This window comes from Stomoxys calcitrans, chromosome 2 (genome assembly GCF_963082655.1).
Source record: "Stomoxys calcitrans chromosome 2, idStoCalc2.1, whole genome shotgun sequence".
NCBI classification, from domain to species: Eukaryota; Metazoa; Arthropoda; class Insecta; order Diptera; family Muscidae; genus Stomoxys; species Stomoxys calcitrans.
The window spans coordinates 221,014,617-221,035,207 of NC_081553.1; the positions used below are offsets into that span (position 1 = coordinate 221,014,617).

General features: G+C 35.6%; 1 protein-coding gene across 5 annotated transcripts; it reads right to left on the reverse strand.

The window, feature by feature from the left end:
- Nucleotides 1–530: 530 nt before the first annotated feature.
- LOC106088300 (E3 ubiquitin-protein ligase Godzilla) lies at nucleotides 531–19,345 on the reverse strand. Of its 5 annotated transcripts, none has more exons than XM_013253744.2 (10): nucleotides 19,037–19,345; nucleotides 9,215–9,618; nucleotides 8,968–9,132; nucleotides 8,720–8,889; nucleotides 5,306–5,403; nucleotides 5,033–5,226; nucleotides 4,769–4,961; nucleotides 4,386–4,697; nucleotides 2,405–2,528; nucleotides 531–2,332 (listed from the first exon to the last, which is right to left on the reverse strand). In XM_013253744.2, exons 3-10 carry the CDS (start codon nucleotides 9,097–9,099, stop codon nucleotides 1,828–1,830), a joined length of 1,728 nt encoding a protein of 575 aa, XP_013109198.2. In that variant the 5' UTR covers nucleotides 9,100–9,132; nucleotides 9,215–9,618; nucleotides 19,037–19,345; the 3' UTR covers nucleotides 531–1,827. The 5 variants fall into 5 exon arrangements, with proteins under 5 accessions (XP_013109198.2, XP_013109201.2, XP_013109197.2 ...); XM_013253747.2 differs by having other exon boundaries at nucleotides 8,974–9,132; nucleotides 18,887–19,345; XM_013253743.2 differs by having other exon boundaries at nucleotides 18,887–19,345.
- Nucleotides 19,346–20,591: the final 1,246 nt, after the last annotated feature.

Here is a 20,591-nt window from a genome sequence, read left to right on the forward strand (position 1 = left end):
TATTGGGATATCACGAAAATGTTCTAAATATTTCTGCATTGAGACAGTTCGAAACACTTGAGGTCTAGAACAAGAATTATTCGATAAGTTCAATCGTCAGATGAGTAGTGCCAAGATCGTGGGCTCACACAATCTTGTCACATCGAAAAAATCTTGCAAATAATTGTAGAACTTTTGAACGGATAGAGATATGTAGAGGAATCACAGCCAATTTTAGATGCCTTTATTTTAATTATTGTTCTATTTTACGTAATAAATACCTAATTTCTTGAAAATAGGTGAAAATTGGTTGTTTACGATAGGTGAATTGCTGCAAAAACATGCACATTTTTATTCGAAGTTTCGAATAGAAATAATCGATAAGGAATGCCATCATCAAAAACGCCAAACTCGATCGTCATAAGTCGATTACGGATGCGATAATCAGGACCAAGGGCTCTGGTGGCTATCGAACGGTTAATCCGAGCACGCTACCATTTCGGGAACGGGGCGTTACACACACACACACACAAAAATAACAACCATTGTAATTGTAATTTAATTTCGTTTCGTTTTTTTTTTCCTTTAATTCATATCATCATAATACATGTATATATTTATATATTGTAGATAGGGTTGCTTAACAATTAAAAATAATAAAATTATATATAAAGGTACTTAGTTAAAAACGCACACAAACACACACATGCCAATGAAATTGCAATTGAATGGATCTTAAAGAGCCATGGCTGAATTGTTGTCCTTCTGCTTTATGTTGTTTTATTATTTTCCATTTTTCTAATATTTTTGGTACAAAAATTTAAGGGCATATAACAAAGAGAGGGAGTGAGTAGGGGAGAGTATAGATCGATTTCATTTTTCATATGGTAAAAAAATGAGGTTAATAAACTAATCAAAAAAAGAAGTTGTTAACTGCTACAAGCAATACAAATAAAAATGAGTAAAAGTAAAATTTTAACAAAATAAAAAAAAATGGTAATAATTATAAGAAAACAAAAATTAAATTTTAACAATGAAAAACGATTGTACAGAGTTATAAAAATGTCTATACTAATATTAGTATTTGATTTCTTTTGTTTTGTTTACTTTCTTTTCTTTTTATAAATTATAATACGTTACATATACAGTTTTTGTTTTTGTTTGTTTTTTTTTATAAAAATTTTACTTTCATGTAACTGGTAGTGGTGGCCGGCCCTAAGGACTTTTCTCCATCATCATCATTATTCATTGATGTTCTGCATAATCCCTTTGGTTGAAGGGGAGACAGGCAGGACTTTTGCTCATTAGGTGTATAACAAAACCATTTCTAATAAAAAAAAAACTCCTAGCTGTATGTATGTATATGAGGAAATGTAAGACTTACACAAGCTTAAAATTTAATTTTGTTGTTTTCTTTTTAGTTATAGACTTATTAATTTTTGTTGTTGTTGTTATTTAAAGGTAAGCTATTATTTTATTTCGTTTTTTTTTTTTTAATTTAAATCCTTATATCGGTTTTAAATAAATCACAATTATTATTTTTGTTTTTCTGTTTTAATCAAGGAGGAGTAACAGGAAGGAAGAAGTTTTCCCTAACATTAAAACATAAAAAAAAGAAAAGTTAATATAAAATTTTCGTAAGAGTTGCTCTTCTGTTCGAAAACACCACACTCTAGGAAAGAGGAGTCTGAAAACGAGTCAAGCTGGCAAACTGACGGAGTGTCTGACTGGCTAGGTGATTGCACTTGACTAAAAATATGCCCAAATCCTTTTCCAAAATACAAGTGCAGTTCTCTCCCTTGAGTGGATAATCATCAGCATGATCATCAGTTAGTATCATTATTATCATTACCAAAACCTGTTTGGTTCGCTTGTTGTTGTCGGCTTAGCATTTGTTGTGTTCAGTGTGTCATTTGTATTGACGGGTAGAGCGGCCACCGCCAAACCCCCTTGTGTGGGAGTTTGTAGAAAAACTGGGTCCGATTCGGCGGCAACCGCAGCCACAACTTTGTTTTTGCTATCTATATTCATTTGCTGTGAGGGTTGTGTGTTAGATTGTTGGTCCGGTGTTGAATTTGATACCACAGCAGCTGCTACTGCTGCTGCCGGTTCATATATACATTGCAAGGGGGCATCATCATCTTCATCGTCATCTTTAAAGGAGCCGCTTAAATTCGGATTTAAAACATTATTCGAAGAATGCTGTGCTGTTGCTCTTAATATGGAAGTTGGTGTGGAACTTGCAATGGCCGCTGCATCAGCAGGATTTTCCGCAGCTATAACATCAGTTAAGATATCCTCTTGATAAGGTGGAGCAGCAATACTTATTGTGGTAGGTCGACGTGAAATCCATCTAAGTGGGAAGAGAAGAGAAGAAGAAAGTTTTTTCAAAATAGAAAAATAAAAACAAAATTGAAATGATTACCTGAAAACTGGCCAATACCACAAAGAACTTCTGCGTTCCCCATTATTGAGTTGCTCCTCCCAATGGGGTGGCAAATTAGGTGTGCGATCAAAGGGATTTATGCGTCGGGCAGGTGATGAGAGCACTAGAAGAAAATAAAAATGGGTGGATTAGTTAAAGAATGTACCAAATAACCAAGCATTCACATGGCCAGATACGGAATGACAATGAATGGGGGAAAGAAAGAGAAAGAGGTAGAGAGAGTGAAAGAAAGAGAGAGAGGGAGAGGACACCACGCGGCTTGAAACTCTGGGCTACAATTTGCTTATTTACAGTTATCGCCTCGTCTTCTCACAAATCGGATCTGCCCATAGGATTTTCGTCGCCCTGACGATCGTTTCGTTATTCCACTGGGTTACAATGCGGATCATGCCATTCTCAGAGAAGGCGTTAATCTTCTTCTTACACTCCAAGATTGTTCATGACTTTACCATCCTGGTTGTTATTGTCCTTATAATAACAACCCTGATCGACCGGATCTCCGACTGCAGGACCGTATTTTGGTCAGGTAGTCTTAAACAGATCTCAGTCCCTGGGTTCTCAATGTAGACCCCCAGGCCCACTCTGTTTTCTAGCTTGATCCATTCGTGTAATATGATCTTCCAGATGACAATACCAGGGTTCCGTCATTCGAAGACATTCTCCCATAGCCTCAAGGCTCATAGTCGCATTGACTATGTCAATGGGTCGGATATCTAGAATAGTCTCCAGTGCCCTAGTGGGCGTGGTCCTCATCGCTCCGCCTATGTCAAGACAACATGTTCTCTGAACCTATTGTATGATGCTTATGTTCCACTTTTTCTCCATAGCAGTGCACCAAACTACTGCTGCGTAAGTAAATATTGGTCTTATCACGCTTCTGTAGAGCCAGTGGACTATCCTCGAATTCAGGCGCCATTTTGAGCCCGTCTACAGAGTGCCGAACATTATTGAGCCGTCTCGGTAGGCTCCTGAATGTGTCATTTCCAATTATCCAATTTCTATCCAAGATCACTCCAAAGTATTTGACTTGTCAGATATCGAAATCGTTTTATTGAGGAAACGTGTGTCAAATTGGCCCACCTTTGTTGTTGTTATTGTCGCAGACACATTTTCATGTGATCCTCGTCAAGCTCCTGTAAGTAAGGAACATTGGTTATTTAATGACGCCAATAACTCGCCTTGTCATATCAAGCATCATATGCACTCAGTATTTGTGCAAGAGCCGGTACCGCCCGGCCTCTCACTGTGACTCTCCGTTCAATACCGCTGATTGTCCTCGACTGCCGTTGCAGCAACTCCGTTTGCAGCAGTCGTGTGTTAATAATTTTTTTTCTCGTGATCGTGAAGAAAAAATTACTCACGTTCACATTTCTAGTCGAGAATCTTAAAGCCTTCAAGATCGCGACGAACCTCAGCGTAAAGAGACTTCACCTGTCCATGAATCTGTGTTATCCCCGAATTCATAAAAACTCAAGAAAAACCTCTGCCCTTAAGTCCATCCCACATTTACACATCCATATACGCCTAAGTTCAAAAGAAGGATGAAAATAAACTCTCTCTCTCTCTCTCTTCCTTTCTCTCTATTCTTTTCACTTTATCCCTTTCTCTCTCTCTCTCTCTCCCTTTCTCTCTCTCTCACTCTCTCTTCCTTCTTGAGTCTCTTCCTCTCCCTCTCTCTCTTTCTTTCACTCTCCCTACCTTCCTCTTTCTCTTCCTTTCCCCCTTCCTCACTTCCCCTCTCTCCACCCCTCCCTATCCTTCCTTCCTCCCACTCCATTATGAGGGCGCAGACACCGCAAAAAGTTTTTCTGATTTTCTTCCCAATGTTCGAACTCAGGCCTTCAACGTCATAGACGGAAATGCTAACCTCTGTGACACGGTAGCTTCCGCAAACTCAAAATATTTATAAAAATGTCTCAGTTCAAGTATGACATTTTATATACCATAACCAGAAACTTACTATTTTCATCATCGGAAGTCACATCGCCACCAGCACTGGCACCGGTTTCAACACCACCACTACCACGTTGGAAGGTGCCATGTCTAGTGGTGGGGGCTGATGAACGAGTCGATGTTATTGTAGCACTTGAAGTATTTTGTGATGATTGCAACAATGGGGCTGTATCATCATCAGTATCTACCATACTATCCAATGAAGACTGTCGATTCCGTTGTGATCGGGCTTCGCCTTTCGTAAAAACCCGACGCTTGCAAATGGGACACTCGCGTTTATTTTCGGTTAGCCAAACATCAATGCAATCGCTGTGATAAGCTAGAACGAAACAAAGTATTGTTCAAAAAAATAAGACCAAATTACAAACAATGTTTATTGCAAACACTTACGATGTTTGCATGGTAAAACTCTTAGCTTGTCACCCTCGGCAAACGTTTCTATGCATATGACACAAGTATCATAGGCAATATTACTATTCTTGGTGTATTTGATGATGGGCAACTTTTTCAGCATTCTCTTCGGCAAACGATAACGCCTCAGGCGTCTTTCCTCTCTAATGCATTTATAAATCATATAAAATATCTTTAAATACAAAAAAATAAATACCATATAAATCAAATTATTCTCAAATACTTTTCCTCCCCCCTCATTACCATTATCAAAAAGCATATTCCAATTAATATAGAAAATGGTAAAATTAATTGGGTGTTGATATTGAAAGGCAGCTCATCGTTTATGACTAAAACAATTTCTGGTGTATAGAACGATTTCAGTGTCATGCCAGTAGTATGGCCCACAAACACAGATGGTATCATAATCCCACTGGAATTTTGCGCAGACATGTGTTCTATTTTGATAAAAGAAGAGGCAATTATTTATTATTAAATAATTCATTGATCAAGGCGGTTGCCGGTTGTCACTCCTACCCAAATCATCGCCCTCATTGTTGTAGATAATTGCAGCATCAAAATGGGCAGCTTGTGCATAGCGAACTTTAAGCTCAAAAGTGCAATCCTCGCCACCTCTGAAAAGAATATATAAAATTAAATACATGAGTGATCAAAAAAACAAATGATCGTTTAAAAAATATTTGGGAAAGTCTGGCAAAATAGAACACTACATATGTATCCAGTCATGTCTGTTTATTTTTCATGCGGTGGCAACGCCGTTTGCTAACCTATTAAAACAATTTGAGTAAAAAGTGAAAATGTTTATAAAGTGTGCACAAAAATATGTGGCGTTGCCATTTAATAAACTTAGTAAAGATTTGGACACGCTTGTTTCAAATTATTGGTTAAATGCTTTTGTATGTCATTCACAATAGATGTATGTGCTTGTATCTTCAGTTGGCCACACTTATCGTCAGGCAGTCAAAAACAGATCTCAATGTTGACCCCCAGACCCACTTTGTTCTTTAGCTTTGAGTTCCGTCAATCCCAAGCCTTGCCGTTGGCAGCAGTGCCTTGCACTCGTTTTCATTTTCTACATAATTTTGTTTGTTACAGTGCCATTAAATCACAGCAACTAGAAGTCCTTTCTACAACCCATTGGGTATGTTTTAAGGTCTAAGTCGATGTGCCTGTTGCTGCTGACGTCCAGCTTCCATGATGTGTAAGATCGAACTTTTGTCGCTATGGTTAGGCGGGTGCGAACCTTTATCGCAGGATTGATCATCGAATCAACACACAGATGAATGCGTTTTTTCTACACCGAAAGAAAATTTGATACGTATGTTATCAATGATATTGATAGTAAAGACTCGCAATACCTTATGGTATTTATAATGATTTACATAATGCATTGTGAAAAACACACGGTGGAGGCTATGGACAGGTAGCTGCCCTTGCCCTCAAAAACGAAGAAACAGTAAACGGTCTGCTCTCATGTTGACGACCACCGAAAACAAAATGAGACATATGAAATGGGAATTTGCACCTGGAATGTCCGAACACTATACAAAGAAGGTGTAGTATATGCTTTGACGAATGTATTGGATAAGAACAAGGTTAACGTTATCGCCTTGCCGGAAGTGCGATGAATTAGGAGAGGAGTCTCATCAGCAACGGAAGGTGACGCGTTTTAAAATAGCTGTCAACATACGGCTATGGATTTGTGGTTAGTTGGAGACTCACCTCATCTCCAGATTTACTCCGCTGTAAATCTGCTACGATAAATTCATGTCAGGATAGGAAATTTAACCTTCAGGAGGGAACATCCAATAAAAGTATGATGAAGCTAATTGATTGCACCGCGGTAAATAAGAGATGGTAGTTAGCAGCTACAGGCTACAAGGTTAACCCCCTGATTAAACAAGGGAAACCATGTTGAAATAGGAAATCTGTTGTTGTTGTACACTATATCTATTATAAATCTACATTAACCATTTGCAAAAATAATAATAGAGAAAACTTCCATACAGAAATACCAATGAATAATACCTTAAACTGTGATTGCAGAAAACAGGTTTTAAATAATTTAAAAAAATATGAATGGCTAAAAATAACCTAAAATTAAATTAGGATGTTAATTTTAAATACTGCAAACAAACAGAGATAACACTGATGTTAATTCCAGTTTACTGATAATGAGACCAGGCGCCGAATTACCGCATACATTTTCGAGTGCGCTTGCGTATTAAATAAAATTTTGTATTTAATATCAAATTGTTTATAAACTATGAGCGATTCTTAAATTTCAAAGAATCACGTTCAATAAAGAAATAGATAATTCACAATAGACAGATTTCGAACTATTTTACTCCTTCACGTATGCGGTAATTCGGCCCCTGCCATTCCCAGCTGCATGGTGTTGCCATATGGCAACGTAAAACATAAGCAGCTTCTAACTGTAAAATTTCAGCGGTTTGTCGTTACTGTGAATGGATGAAATGTTTTTGAAAAGTGAGTATAGGAGCTTCTCACAAGTGGTCGTTTGAATGGTTCTCATAAAAAATAGTTCGAAAAATTTAGTTGTAATTAAAATCAAGCAAAAATTGACAAATTAGCAAGTGGTAATTGGTTACTGTCCACATTATTTTGATTTGCATACACAAATAATGCAAAATTGTGTTTTATGAAAATATTTGAAGTTTTTTTTAAACTATAATTAATAAATTTGAGTTTTAAAGTCTTTTTCGAGCCGGTGAAACTGACATCTTCTTAAAAAAACTTTATTCCTAGCAGTCTCGGTGTTGTCATTCATGGCAACATGATTATTCTCACTTCCAAGAACACCTACGTTGAATGAAACTTTTTTAGAATTTTTTTACATCCAAATAATAAATATTGAATAACATGATTAAAATATTCAGTAGAAACATAGTTTTTTGGACCACCCGCCGCGATGATTTCTTTAGAGCATTAGAAATTTCGTTCCGGTATATAGGACCGATCGCCGCGGAAGCATCATAGGTACTCAGTATTTAAGCAGGAGCCGGTGCCGACCGGCCTCTCACTGTGACTCTCCACTCGATACCGCTGATTGTCCGCTACTGCAATTACAGCTACTCCGTATGGAGCAGTCCACTATCCGCATGAGTTTTTTTAACATATAATTATTGAAACACAATTACTGATGGTTATGTGTACATGTGTCGCATATACTGTTATTTTCACTTTCACAATGAGCATGCATTATGATTTGCGATTGTTTACATGGCGAAGGATGCGAACAATCCATTTCCCCATGGAATACAAACAAATTATGCTATTAGTTTCTTAATATGAGTTATATGTTGATCTGACCAAAACAGTTTCTAATTTTATCTCTGTTTAAACCAATAAAAATTTGTACTTTTATCTTTACAACAAAAGGCAATTAGAATAACTATGGACCCCACACAGACTGGAACTTTGAGCTCTGATTTGGTCATATGTAGTTATCACGAGAAACTCAGCTGAGCGTCCACAGGTTCAGATAGTGGGATGCTTCGTATACGTAGTATTTACTACTGCAGTCGCAGATACTCTGCGGTATCGAGTGGAGAGTCTCAATGAGAGGCCGGGCGGCACCAGTTCTTGCTTAAATACCAAGTGCCTATGATGCTCGATATGAGAAGCGAGTTTTTTGGCGCCTTTAGAGAACCAATGCTCATCATATTCCCGCAGCGATATGTCCTATGGACCGGAACGAGCATACTCATATTTAGAAGTTTGACGAGGATCGCCATCTCCACATGCAATGTGGCTATCACAACAACATTAGAATAGATCTTGAGCTCAAAATAACGAAGGTGCTGCTTGTGTATGTATATATGCAATAATCCAATTTAACTTTAATTTTTAAACAACTTTTCCTTCTTCTTTTCATTGCTAAGCTTTTTATTGACCTTTTAAACATACCTTTGTATAATTGCCGCAAATTTAGCTGTACCAGGGTAATTGGACCTGGGTGGCGGAGCGATTTTGTTACAAGCGTTTATTGGTTCTGCAGGTATAGCAAATACTTTTATACCTGTTGCCGATAGACTAGGACCAAATTGAGCCGGCATATCATTGTATTCCTCAATGAGCTAGCGAAATCACAAGAGAAAGAAAAAAAGGAGTTAGAACAAAAACTCTTTTATGGATGAGAATTGAGATAAATTTACAAAAACCTGATTCGTAATACGCCGATACACCAGAATGTGACCATCAACTTGAGGCAAAAGCCCCAAAATGTAAAGGCAGACAATAAGATGTGTCAATAGAAGCAAATTGAAGGAACATCTTTTTTGCTCCATTATAGAAACGGGATGGTTGTTGGGCAACAATCACTAAAAATAAATAAAACCAAATATTCACTACAATTGTAGGTTGTTGGATTACTAAAGAGTAATAAATTAAGAATCTACTTACAATGTGCACTACTGCACTTTTTGGGCCTAGGAGGGGGATATTGTTTAACAATACAACTTGTACTCCTACACTTATGTATGGTGCACCGCCTTGCTGCTGTCGTATGTCGTATCGGGGGTATGTCGATTTGTTTTCCTCTCTTATTGTTATTCTTTTGACATGAATATTTTCTGTTTATTCACTGTCGAACTTAGTCAGTCCCATACAAACGAAAGAAAGAACAAATTTTTAAAGTGGATCAAATATTTGCTGTCGCTCTCGAAGCTGATGTTGCTGATACTGCTGTTGCGGCTTCTGCTGGTGCTGCTGCTGATCTTCTTGCTGATGAGGTTTGATAACAGATTTCCTATTTACAAGTAGCATTTGTATGCCCATGAATTTTCAATGTTTGTAATGCTATAAAACTGTAAAGACAAAGAGAACAGGATTTTTTTATTATTTTGTTTTGCCATAACCAATATAAAGTGATATAAATTTAATAAATTAATTTGCAAAATTGATTTGTGCTCGAATACATTGTGTGGGTACGTGCGTGTATGTGTGTGTAAATAAGAGTGTGAAAACAAATTTTAATGGGACTCTTGAAAATTAAATCCAATTTTGATTGTATGAAGAAGGGGGACTCTTGAGTTTATGTTATTTATTTCTAGTCGCATACGGACTTCGTCGATAAAAGGTCTGATTTTATTTTTTCACATATGGTAGTTTACTTTTTTAAAGTTTTCTAAGTCCTATAAGGTACCTATCGACAATTTATTTTATTCTAACGGTTATCTTACCGTTATTACCTATGGTGTATCCTCCAAAGAGAATTGGAATAACAGAGAAATTTTTGTGCTGTCAAAATTTGGCAGCAAATGTCGAGTTTATAGGTGTCGGTAATTTTTTTATTTCAAAGCAGCAGCTCTGCCAAAAAAAATAAAAAATTCAAATTTACAGCAATAAGGATTGAAATAAAAGAAAGAAAGATACAACTATGCAAGCTATGACTGTCGAAATTCTATAAGCGTGCATTACGACATAGTTTCCATCGCGGGCAAGGAAATTATACATATTTAGAAAATACAAACGACGCAAACTGCATGACATAGAGAGCGGATTTCTGCTTGCGGCATGTTGTTAGCTTATCTATATTCACAAGCGCCACCAACCAGTCTGTGTGCGAAGTTCAAATTCTTTATCTATATATAATTTATTTATGTGAACAGGTGCATAGATCTGTAAATGAGAATTATCTAAGAACATGCCGCAAGCAGAATTCTGCTCTCAACGGCATGCAGAGTGCGTCGGTTGCATTTTCTAAATATGGCAAGGCGACGCGAATAGCGAACGCGAACAGCCGTTAACAGCAGGCCAGGTTTGACGGTATTAAGATGACATATTTTTGCATTCTCTTTGTTGTTATCTTGCACACGTATACGCACACGCACACAAATTTCTTTGCGTGTGTTGGACAAAATACGATCAGCTTGATGACAAGATGGCAGATTGCACCATACGATTTGTGGTTGTTGTACAAATGAGACCACCTTCAATTGTTTCCTTTCCCAAGAAGGAAACTATGGCGTTATAGACGTATATAGGGTTTCGGCAGTCGTAAATAAAATAATTACCGACACCTATAAGCTTGACATTTGCTGTTAAATTTTGAGAGCACAAAGTTTCTCTGTTATTTCAATCCCCTTTGTTTCGGATGTGTGTCAGTCCTACCTACGTTAAAGTTTTTTTTTCCCCTTATACTATGTTCATATTTTTCCTTTATAATCATCTGAAAACGACTCGTTTTTCCTTTACAATTTATAAGGACAAAACGACTCGTTTGCCACGAAACCGAGTCATTCAAAGCATGTGAGCCCAAACAAATGCCGCCTAAATTGTGCTAAATAAACACAGCCCTGAATAATGCCAAAAAGTAAAAATATATTTTTTCCAAAAAATTATAAAATCAACAACATTTTACAGATAAAGCAAGAAAAAATAAATGTTAACAATAGTGCCCCATTACATTTATGTTGTAGGGTGAAAAAGTTTAATTTCCAAAACAACTTAACTAGTGCGAACAGTTGGCATAAGCAAAACAAGTCAATGTAGACATGACATTAAAGTGAAGATGAATTTTTTATAATTTTTTGGTTTGGTTTTTTTTTTATTTTTGCTTAACCTTTTATTATTGTGCCATGTTGCTGAACTAATAACATATTGTAGGGACCTTTACATTTGTTAATACTTGACATTAAAGCTACCAGCTGCACTATTTTATAGTAACAACTTTACAAATGGCAACACCTAATGACATATTTATTAACAATTTCTATGTAATTAAAAACCAATGGAAAAGATAATCTAATACAATGTATATATGTATATGTAAATTTAATTAACTGAACAATATGATGCTTCATTTGTGGTGACAAATCAAACTGTACCATCATCATTATATCATGTATTACACTCATACTCATTCACAATTCCATATGGGATGTTTTCAATTATTATCATATGTGAGACGTAACAAGCCCATTTTCTTCAAAGAGTTCAATAACATTTCAAACATTCGAACGCAACGTTTTGTCAATAACGTTGCGTTCGAGGGGAAAAAAGGAAAAACAGAATGAATAAAAAAAAGACTTTTGTTTAAAACCAACTTTAATTCATTGTTTTGAATAAAGAAATAATGCGACTCAGTCAGAGAGACAAACTCAGAATTGTAAATTATAATAACGGAAGTTGATAAATTTGCACAAAAAGTAATTAAAATAAAACAAAAAAACACGTCATAGAAAAGCGGAGAGAGAGAGAGAACCAAAGTTGTAATGCTAATACAAAATGTTTAACTGCAAACAATAACGACACTAATTTGATTAATAAATTAGTACGCATTAAGCGAACTAGGTACTACAATGGGTGGACAGCAATGACTAATGACAGGCCAGACGACTCAAATTGAATGCATTTTTCTCCAAGTCCACATACATGCATGTCCAAATACAAATTTCGTATTTAAATCTATTTAATTTCGTGTTTTTTTTTCGAAAGCTAAGAGTAACAAAGGTTGGATTCAATCTGTACATACATACATATTAAATATTTTTAATAGTCAAAAATTTTGTTAATGAAAAAATTTCTAATACCGAAATGCAAAAATACCAACAAATTTATATTTCTTGCAATACGCTTACTTTTTTTTGTTATACCCATTACTATAGTTTGAGGGGTATATTCATTCTGTCGTCCCGTTTGCGAAATATCGAAATATCGATTTTTCATTCATTCATTCATTTTATTAATTAAACATCGCCCACACGGGCTTTACATTGATAGATTTGAAAATTTTCAAGTTTTCATAATACAAAAATCAATATTAAAATCTAATATAACACTATCACTAAAATAAATGACTAACAAATTTTCTGAGTGTAAAAAAAATTGTTATTTAAAATAATTGGTAACATAGTCTAACGCACAATTATTCGTTCAAACACCAAGAAAAAGCAGCAAATGTGCGATATCATTAGTGATGAAAACGAAACGAATTCAATTGAGTTGTCTATAAGAAATGTTGGATTAGCTTAGACTTAAAAGTTTGTTGACATACTGAGATCTTTTTAAGACTAATAGGACGAGTATTCCATAGCCTTAACAACTGTATTACAAATGATCATTCAAATGCAACATTGAATCTTTCAATACGAATTTGATAATTTCGGGTTGAATGCAAGAATTGAAAGTAAGGAAGAAGGTAACTGGGTTCACGGTACTTAAGGATATTGAAGAAAAAGCAGAGACATCTAATATTGAAAAAGTGCTCAAAAGTACATCCAAGTAATTGTTTCGCAAAGTATTCGTAGTTTCGTCTACAACGACGACCGTAAACAAACCGTAGTATGCTATGGGAACACTTTTGAAGCCTAAGCAGATTAGTCCTATTGATTTCGGATTATACCTCAGCACCATACAATATATGAGGCATCAGCAACGAATGAGCCAGCATATATTTTATTTGTGTGGGTAAAAAATAACATTCAAATTGTAGAGCTTTTTAGGTATAAAGTTTAGTTTGGAGCAGATATGTGCAATGTGCAAGGAAAATACAATATAAGAATCCATTACAAAGCCCAATGAGGTCATAGTATCAGTCGATGTGACAACATTGTTTTGAACAATAATATTTTGAGGAGAGTATTGATGACGTGAGCTATTGAATACCACGCATATTGTTTTACCAATGTTAATTGTTATGTTATTCGACCGAGCCCATTGACAAACTCGTCCTATATCTTCATCAAGGTTCGAGATGCAACTTTCTAACGTACCAGAGTCAGTTGTACTTAATAACTGAAAATCATCGGCATATATTGCTAAGTCTACATGTTGTATAGAGCATAAACCAAACAGGTCCCAAAACAGAACCTTGGGGTACACCAATAGAAATAGAATTAACATTAGAAACACGATCATGACAGGCTGCATACTGCGAGCGATTTGACAGTCTACAAGAGGTACGTGACAAATTAAAATTGTTAAAGGGTTTAAAAAACAATGTCATGGTCAACAGAACCGAAAACAGAGATTGCCTTTATCAAAAGTACGTCTGATCTCATCAGTAAGTTTGACCATAAGAGATGTGGTACTGTAGTGTTATCTAAAACCCGATTGACAATGGTCAATCAATGAAAAACGATTAAGATGATCCACAAGTTGATCCCTTATTATTATTTCAAATGTCTTCGATAATGCTGGATGACTGGAAATTGGACGATAATCAGAACAACTTTCACCGTTAGTGTCTTTTTTCCGTAAGGGAGTAACTCCAGCTAATTTCCTGTTGCATGGAAATTAGCTAGAGACATCATCATTAGGAAAGTATTAAAAATGTTTGTATATGCTGCTGAATATAAGATAAGATTAACTGAATAAATCGGTTCCCAAAGCATTCGACTTAATGCGTCCGGATATATATTTCTAAAGTTAAGGGTGCTGTTACGGCTATCAGAGTTATTACTAGTCAGGTACGTAGTTAGAAGCAGAAGAAGTAAAATAATTATTCAACAAACTAGAATCTATATCACAGTTGCTATCACATATAACCGAATCAAGACTTCCGGTAGAGCGTATTTTAGACCACAATTCTATCGAATCTGTGGAACCATATGAGCGTTAAACCTTCTTGCAGTACAACGAGCCATAGCCTTGTATCTCTTATACCGCGAATCATTACTGGCAGAGGGTTCTTCAATAGATGCGTGATATGCCAAATCTCTGTTAAGGGTAGCTAGCCGCACATCATTATTATTGTACCATTCTGGTTTGCCATATCTACTTATTTTCGTTTTCTCAGAAACATGACTGTTCCAATCCTACAAAGTATATATGTATATTTTGTCTGTTTTATTTGATAAGCGGACGGGTAAGTGCATTGCATTTATCGTTTACCTACACCAACAGACAGTAGATGCATATAGATAAATTATATAAAGATGAAGAATTTGAACTTCACACATGGACAGGTTGGTGGCGCTTGTGAATATAGATAAATGTAATTATCTAAGAATGTGCGAAGTTCAAATTCTTTATCTATATATAATTTATCTATGATGTAGAACATCTCTCTTCAGGATCGCCATGATAGATATATATGCAGTACAACGAAAATAGCGAGAAATGTTCTGGACTGGAACCGCAAGGGAGGGGACGCCCGAAAAACACATGGATCCGCTGTCCGCTGGAATCAAGTCAAGGCTTTGGCCAACAATAGAGCACGATGCAGAGGTGATGACCTTTGTTCACACTGAAAAGTTTACTATTGGCCATATTTTATTGCAATATATTTAATATACTCCAATTGAAAATAAAGGACATACATATATATGCAACGAAAATTGTATGGAAATGACATCTATCCATTTCTATTTATTTTATTTTTCTTCAAAGCAAGCAGTTCTGCCGAAAAAAATTAAAAAATCAAACTTACAGCAAAAAGAAAAGAAAGAAATGAATGAAAGATACACATGTTGGAAGCTAAGACTGCATAACGCCATAGTTTCCTTCACGGAAACGGTGATAATAAATACATATTTAGAAAATTCAAACGACGCACACTGCATGCCATTGAGAGCAGAAATCTGCTTGTGGCTTGTCTTTAGATAGTTATTATTTAACTATATTTACAAGCGCCACCAATCAAACTTTGGGCGAAGATCAATTTCTTTTTCTATATATAATTTATCTATGAGAACATCTGCCTTCAGGATTGCCATATGTCTTTCACAGTTAAGTATGGCCACTTCCAGAAATACCACTATTGTGAATGGCAAAATAAGATTAAAACTAATTATTTCTGAAATTGCGTGCACAAATCTTAATAAATATTATTTAACATCTATGCCCGCACGTGTTTTTCAAAATTTTATTTATAAATTTTACATGTTTGTTCACTTTTTCCCCCTATGGTTTGACAGATTGACAAATGGCGTTACCAGTTCATTATATACAAAAAGACTTCACATACTTATTATTGCCCTTTACGGCTTGTCTTTCCAATACTAAAATAAAACAAAGTTGTTATTTACCATCGGCAATAAATAGACAGGACTACGACGAAGCTACTTTGTTACCATTTTTCTCCATATAAAATAAGCAAGAAAATCAAACGATGTCGGTGTGTCTGTCCGTCCGTCTGGTGTAATTAGGGTGATCAATAAACCGGCTTTTTGATAAAAACAAATTTCGTACTCTTCGAAAAATGGTATTCGATTTAAATTTTTGAAAAGTTTAACCCTTTTAAAATTCTGCAAACTAACCTTTAGATAAAATAAAAAAAAATCGAACTGCTCATTTTTATTACAGTTTCTGGACAACAATAAAAGATACGTTTTTTTTTTTTGTTTCTTTCTCTTTCCAGACGAGCTAAATGATCCGAGTTTTTCTTTGCCAATGGAAAAGGAAAGCCAGAGATAGCAACACACACCAAACACTATGGGACGCGTTTCGTCTTTGGTTAGAAGACTTTTCAACCATGTTTGGTGTGATGGCTTCAAAGGCCGTGCGCTGGTATGTTGTATTTTAAACGTATTAATTGCTGAAACGCATCTACAATATGATACAACTACCACATTAACCACGCTCGACAACCCTGTCTATTATGTCTATGTGTAATGACAGACTTTTTTTCTGTGACAATTACACAACTTCCGTGGTACACGTGATTCTGTGCTTCGTTTGGAAGTTGTATTAATGGCTTCGAACGCCAGACAACGGCAACGGCTCTCGCTCTTGCTCCGTGTGCCCGTTTATTTGACCTACGTGTGAATATTTGTCGTTGCTATTTATAAAATCGAACTCGAGGTGTTTTTATGGTGTATATATTTGATTATTTATTCAATATATCGTCCTGCCCATTGAAGACATACCTTATCATTGATCCCACTCATTTATTTGTGAGAAGTTTGCCCATGCTCATATGGATGCTATATTCAATCCAGGACTGATGTTTAAGATCATAGTATTGGGTTGCCCAAAAAGTAATTGCGGATTTTTCATATAGTCGGCGTTTCCCAGCTTGTGACTTTGTAATCGATTCTTTCTTCTGTCAGTTATCAGCTGTTACTTTTAGCTTGCTTTTAAAAAAAAGTGTAAAAAAAGTATATTTGATTAAAGTTCATTCTAAGTTTTATTAAAAATGCATTTACTTTCTTTAAAAAATCCGCAATTGCTTTTTGGGCAACCCAAAAGAAGTAATTGTGCAAATTTCGAATAAGAATTGCGGTAAAAAACCATATCGAGGGCTATATACAAATCTGAAACCATATGGCCATTTCCAATCCTACGCCATACATCCAAAAAAGGAGGTGTACAAAATTTTAAGTTGGTAGTTTCACCCGTTCGGCCGCTATCTTTATTTCGACGGACGGACGGACAAGGATCGATCGATTCAAAATGTTAAGATGATAAAGAATATATGTAAATACGAATGTATATAGTTTATGAAGTCGCAGATCAATATTGCAAGGTTTTAACAAAAGAATGACTGGGTGAGTATACCCCCATCCTGTGGTGAAGGTCATAAATTCACCTGAACTTACAGGCAATGAATATCCAAAACTTGCATGCAGTATAGCTAAATAATGTTTACATCAGGGTACACTAAAAAATGTAATGTCAATTGCCCAATAACAAACATATATATCTATGCCCAACTTAAGGCGCTATTACACGGCATGTGTAATTGAAAAATTACATGTGCTATTTTGAAATGTGATTTCCATATGTTAGTTTCGTTTCTGTCACACGACATGTACGACTCTACATGTGTTCAAATTGGCAATGTCATAAACAAATGTTGAAATTGAAATTACTTTCTTCCAGTATGACACTTCTACTGTATATGGCAAATACTTTTGTGACTAAAAGTAAATGGCATGATTTAATTTAAATAAGTTGAAACCCAAGCTTAAACTACGCTTTCATTTCCATGTCTATACACCACGAGACCTCATAAGACCAAATTTTATTCAAAAACGTTTATCGATAGTATAGCTCTACTCAATATCTTGCACGACTCTTGTTTTGATATTTGATTAAGAAATGGGGTCTGGCAATTAATCGGACAGACAACTCAATTCCATAAAAAAAAAAAATTTCAGACTATTTGTGTGCTTCTTTAATTATCAAAAAAAAAAAAACAAATTTGTTAAATAAATTATCACAGCTTGGCAAAAAGATATACAAATAAACAATTGCAGTTTGGTAAAAAAAAAAAAAATAAAGAAATAAAAATATTTTCTAAGGGCCATGGCAATCTTATCACCACTGGGAGCAATTGAGATTTTGATTGATTTTTTTCGTACAATTTTTAATAAATATTTATAAACCTAAGGATTATATCTTCCACCGCTGTCTTGTATACTATATGCAAAAAGCACTATTTATAATGTCATCACGAAGATAATGATTGAATGTTTGTTTACTGTGCCCTCTCAACAACCACCAGCAAAATGGCATGACGCATGCATGCAGTTCTTAAAAAAACAAATGGGGTAATGAATAGCACCGCCAGCCAGCAGGGGCTGCAGTGAAGGAGACAATTGTTCTACGTCTTGAATGCATTCGGAGGCAACAGCCGTTAACTAAAAGGAATAAACAGGTGTTTGTTTCGATTAAATTTAAATTGCATTAATGAGGGACAATTAAAGGTCACGGTACAAAAGAAATTACAAATACATAATCTCTTCTCGCAAATGGGGTGGTAAGGTTGATGAGCGCATTCAACCCAGACCTTGAAATGAAGGTAGAAAAAAGCATAAGCAAGGTTGAATTTGAGCCAACCAACAGGAAAACTTTTGGTATAAAAAAAAACTTCATTTTTCGAGTTAGCTTGTTGACTTATAATAATAACAATGGTTCTCATATTACTTAAAAATCAGAAAATGTGCAAACCATCGTTGTCTATGTTTTTGTTGTTTTTGGTGAGTGTGTGTGTGTTTTTTTTTTGTGGGGCTCAGGGGGGTGGCGATTTTGTGTTTATCAAAACACAATACAATAACACCATAAGAATAGCAGGAGGTATAATAGGAAGTGGGTGGTGAAATTTTATTGATATTCTCATTTCGTATAGTACCTTCTTTCTTCTTCTTCTCCACCCACTGCTCCTATCAACTTAGGTAAGGTACTTACATGAAGAAATCCCTCCTAACTATAGTAATATGTGATGGTCTGTCCTTCTTTTTGCTGCTGGTATATTGAAAACAGCAACAATCATGAGGCTTTTTTCTACCAATTTATTCACAAAATACCGAAAAATGTAACAACAATTGTTTTCCTTACTTTTTGTTTCGTTTCGTTCTTTGCTTTTATTTTTGCTATGTTTTTGGTGTGTTTTTAGTTTTTTTTTCACAGGGGTCTTTTGTCTTCCATCACAACTATTGCGTTTAATTTGTGTGGTCCAACTTCGAGGGCATTTTGTGGTTGTTTCGGAGTACTTCTTTTAAACACACTTAGCTTTCGGGGCTAAATATTAGTTGCTATATCATTTTTACAACATAATTTCGTTTATTCTAGGCAAAAATTGTAAAATATCCGCACAGGAAAAAATTCAATTCAATTCAGTCGACTTTCGACTAATCGATTTTTATGTTCGATAAGTCGAAGTCGACTTTTAGAGGCAAGAGCAAGGTTAGCATGCTAACCTATTACCATGGCGAAACAATTAAAGGTGGTCTCATTTGTACAACAACCATAAACCATATGGTGCAATCCGCCATCTTGTCATCAAGCTGATGGACGTTTTGCCAACACACTCAAAGAAATTTGTGTGCGTGTGTGTCTGCGAGTGCGTACATGAGCAGAAAATATGCGATAAAGAAGAGAAAAACAAAGAGAATGCAAACCAATTTTTTTCATCTTAGTACGGCCAATCTGGCCGGCTGTTAACAGCTGTTCGCGTGAGACCACCTTTTTAAATCGGTCTTGACATATGACGATGAAGGCCTATACCGCAATAATGGTACAATGGAGAGGTAGTGTCATTAGCACAGCATGGCGAAATAATTAAAGATGGTGTCATTTGTACAACAACCACAAATTATATGGTGTAATCCGCCATCTTGCCATCAAACTGATCGACGTAATTTAATACAAACAAATTTGTGTGCTTGTGTGTTTACGTGCGAGAGAAGATAACAACAAAGATAATGCAAAAATCTTAATACCGTCAAACCGGCCAGTTATTAACAGCTGTTCGAATCTTCTAAATCAGCTTTGATATTTTAAGAAAATACTCTAAAACCATCGTAATTTCTTTATCTATTTTGTTAAAGTAAAAATCAAATAATTGTCAGTCGTTTAGTTAACGAATTTCTATTCGCTAGCGAAAACAGCTGATTTTAACAATATCGATTATCGTTAAAAGTGGCTACTGAATACCAAATTCGTTAACTTTTTTGTTATCGCTTTCTTACTATACGATTTTCGATAAAAAACACTTTTCTGAATTTCACTACTGACCTGACCTAAAGTTACCAACGATAACTCTCAAGATGGCAGTAATACAGGGTGACACTAACACAAAAAATTTAGCATGGACGGAAATGATCAACAGTTTATAGCTAACCGTAGTATATTTTTTGTGATGCTGATGACGCTACCTCTTCATCAGGGTTCACTAAAGAAGATTTGCTCATTTGCCTTGCTGATTGAATTGTCCAATTCCAGAGTTGTATCCAAATCCCACTCGAACGTCAAATGCTTATTTTGGATTTAAAATTTGTTCACATTTTTTTCCATTTTTCGCATTTTATGGCTAGTTTTTCGCAGCATTTTTTTCGTGATTATTTTTTTAGGATAATAGATTTTGAAGCAACAAAACGTGCTGATTACATTC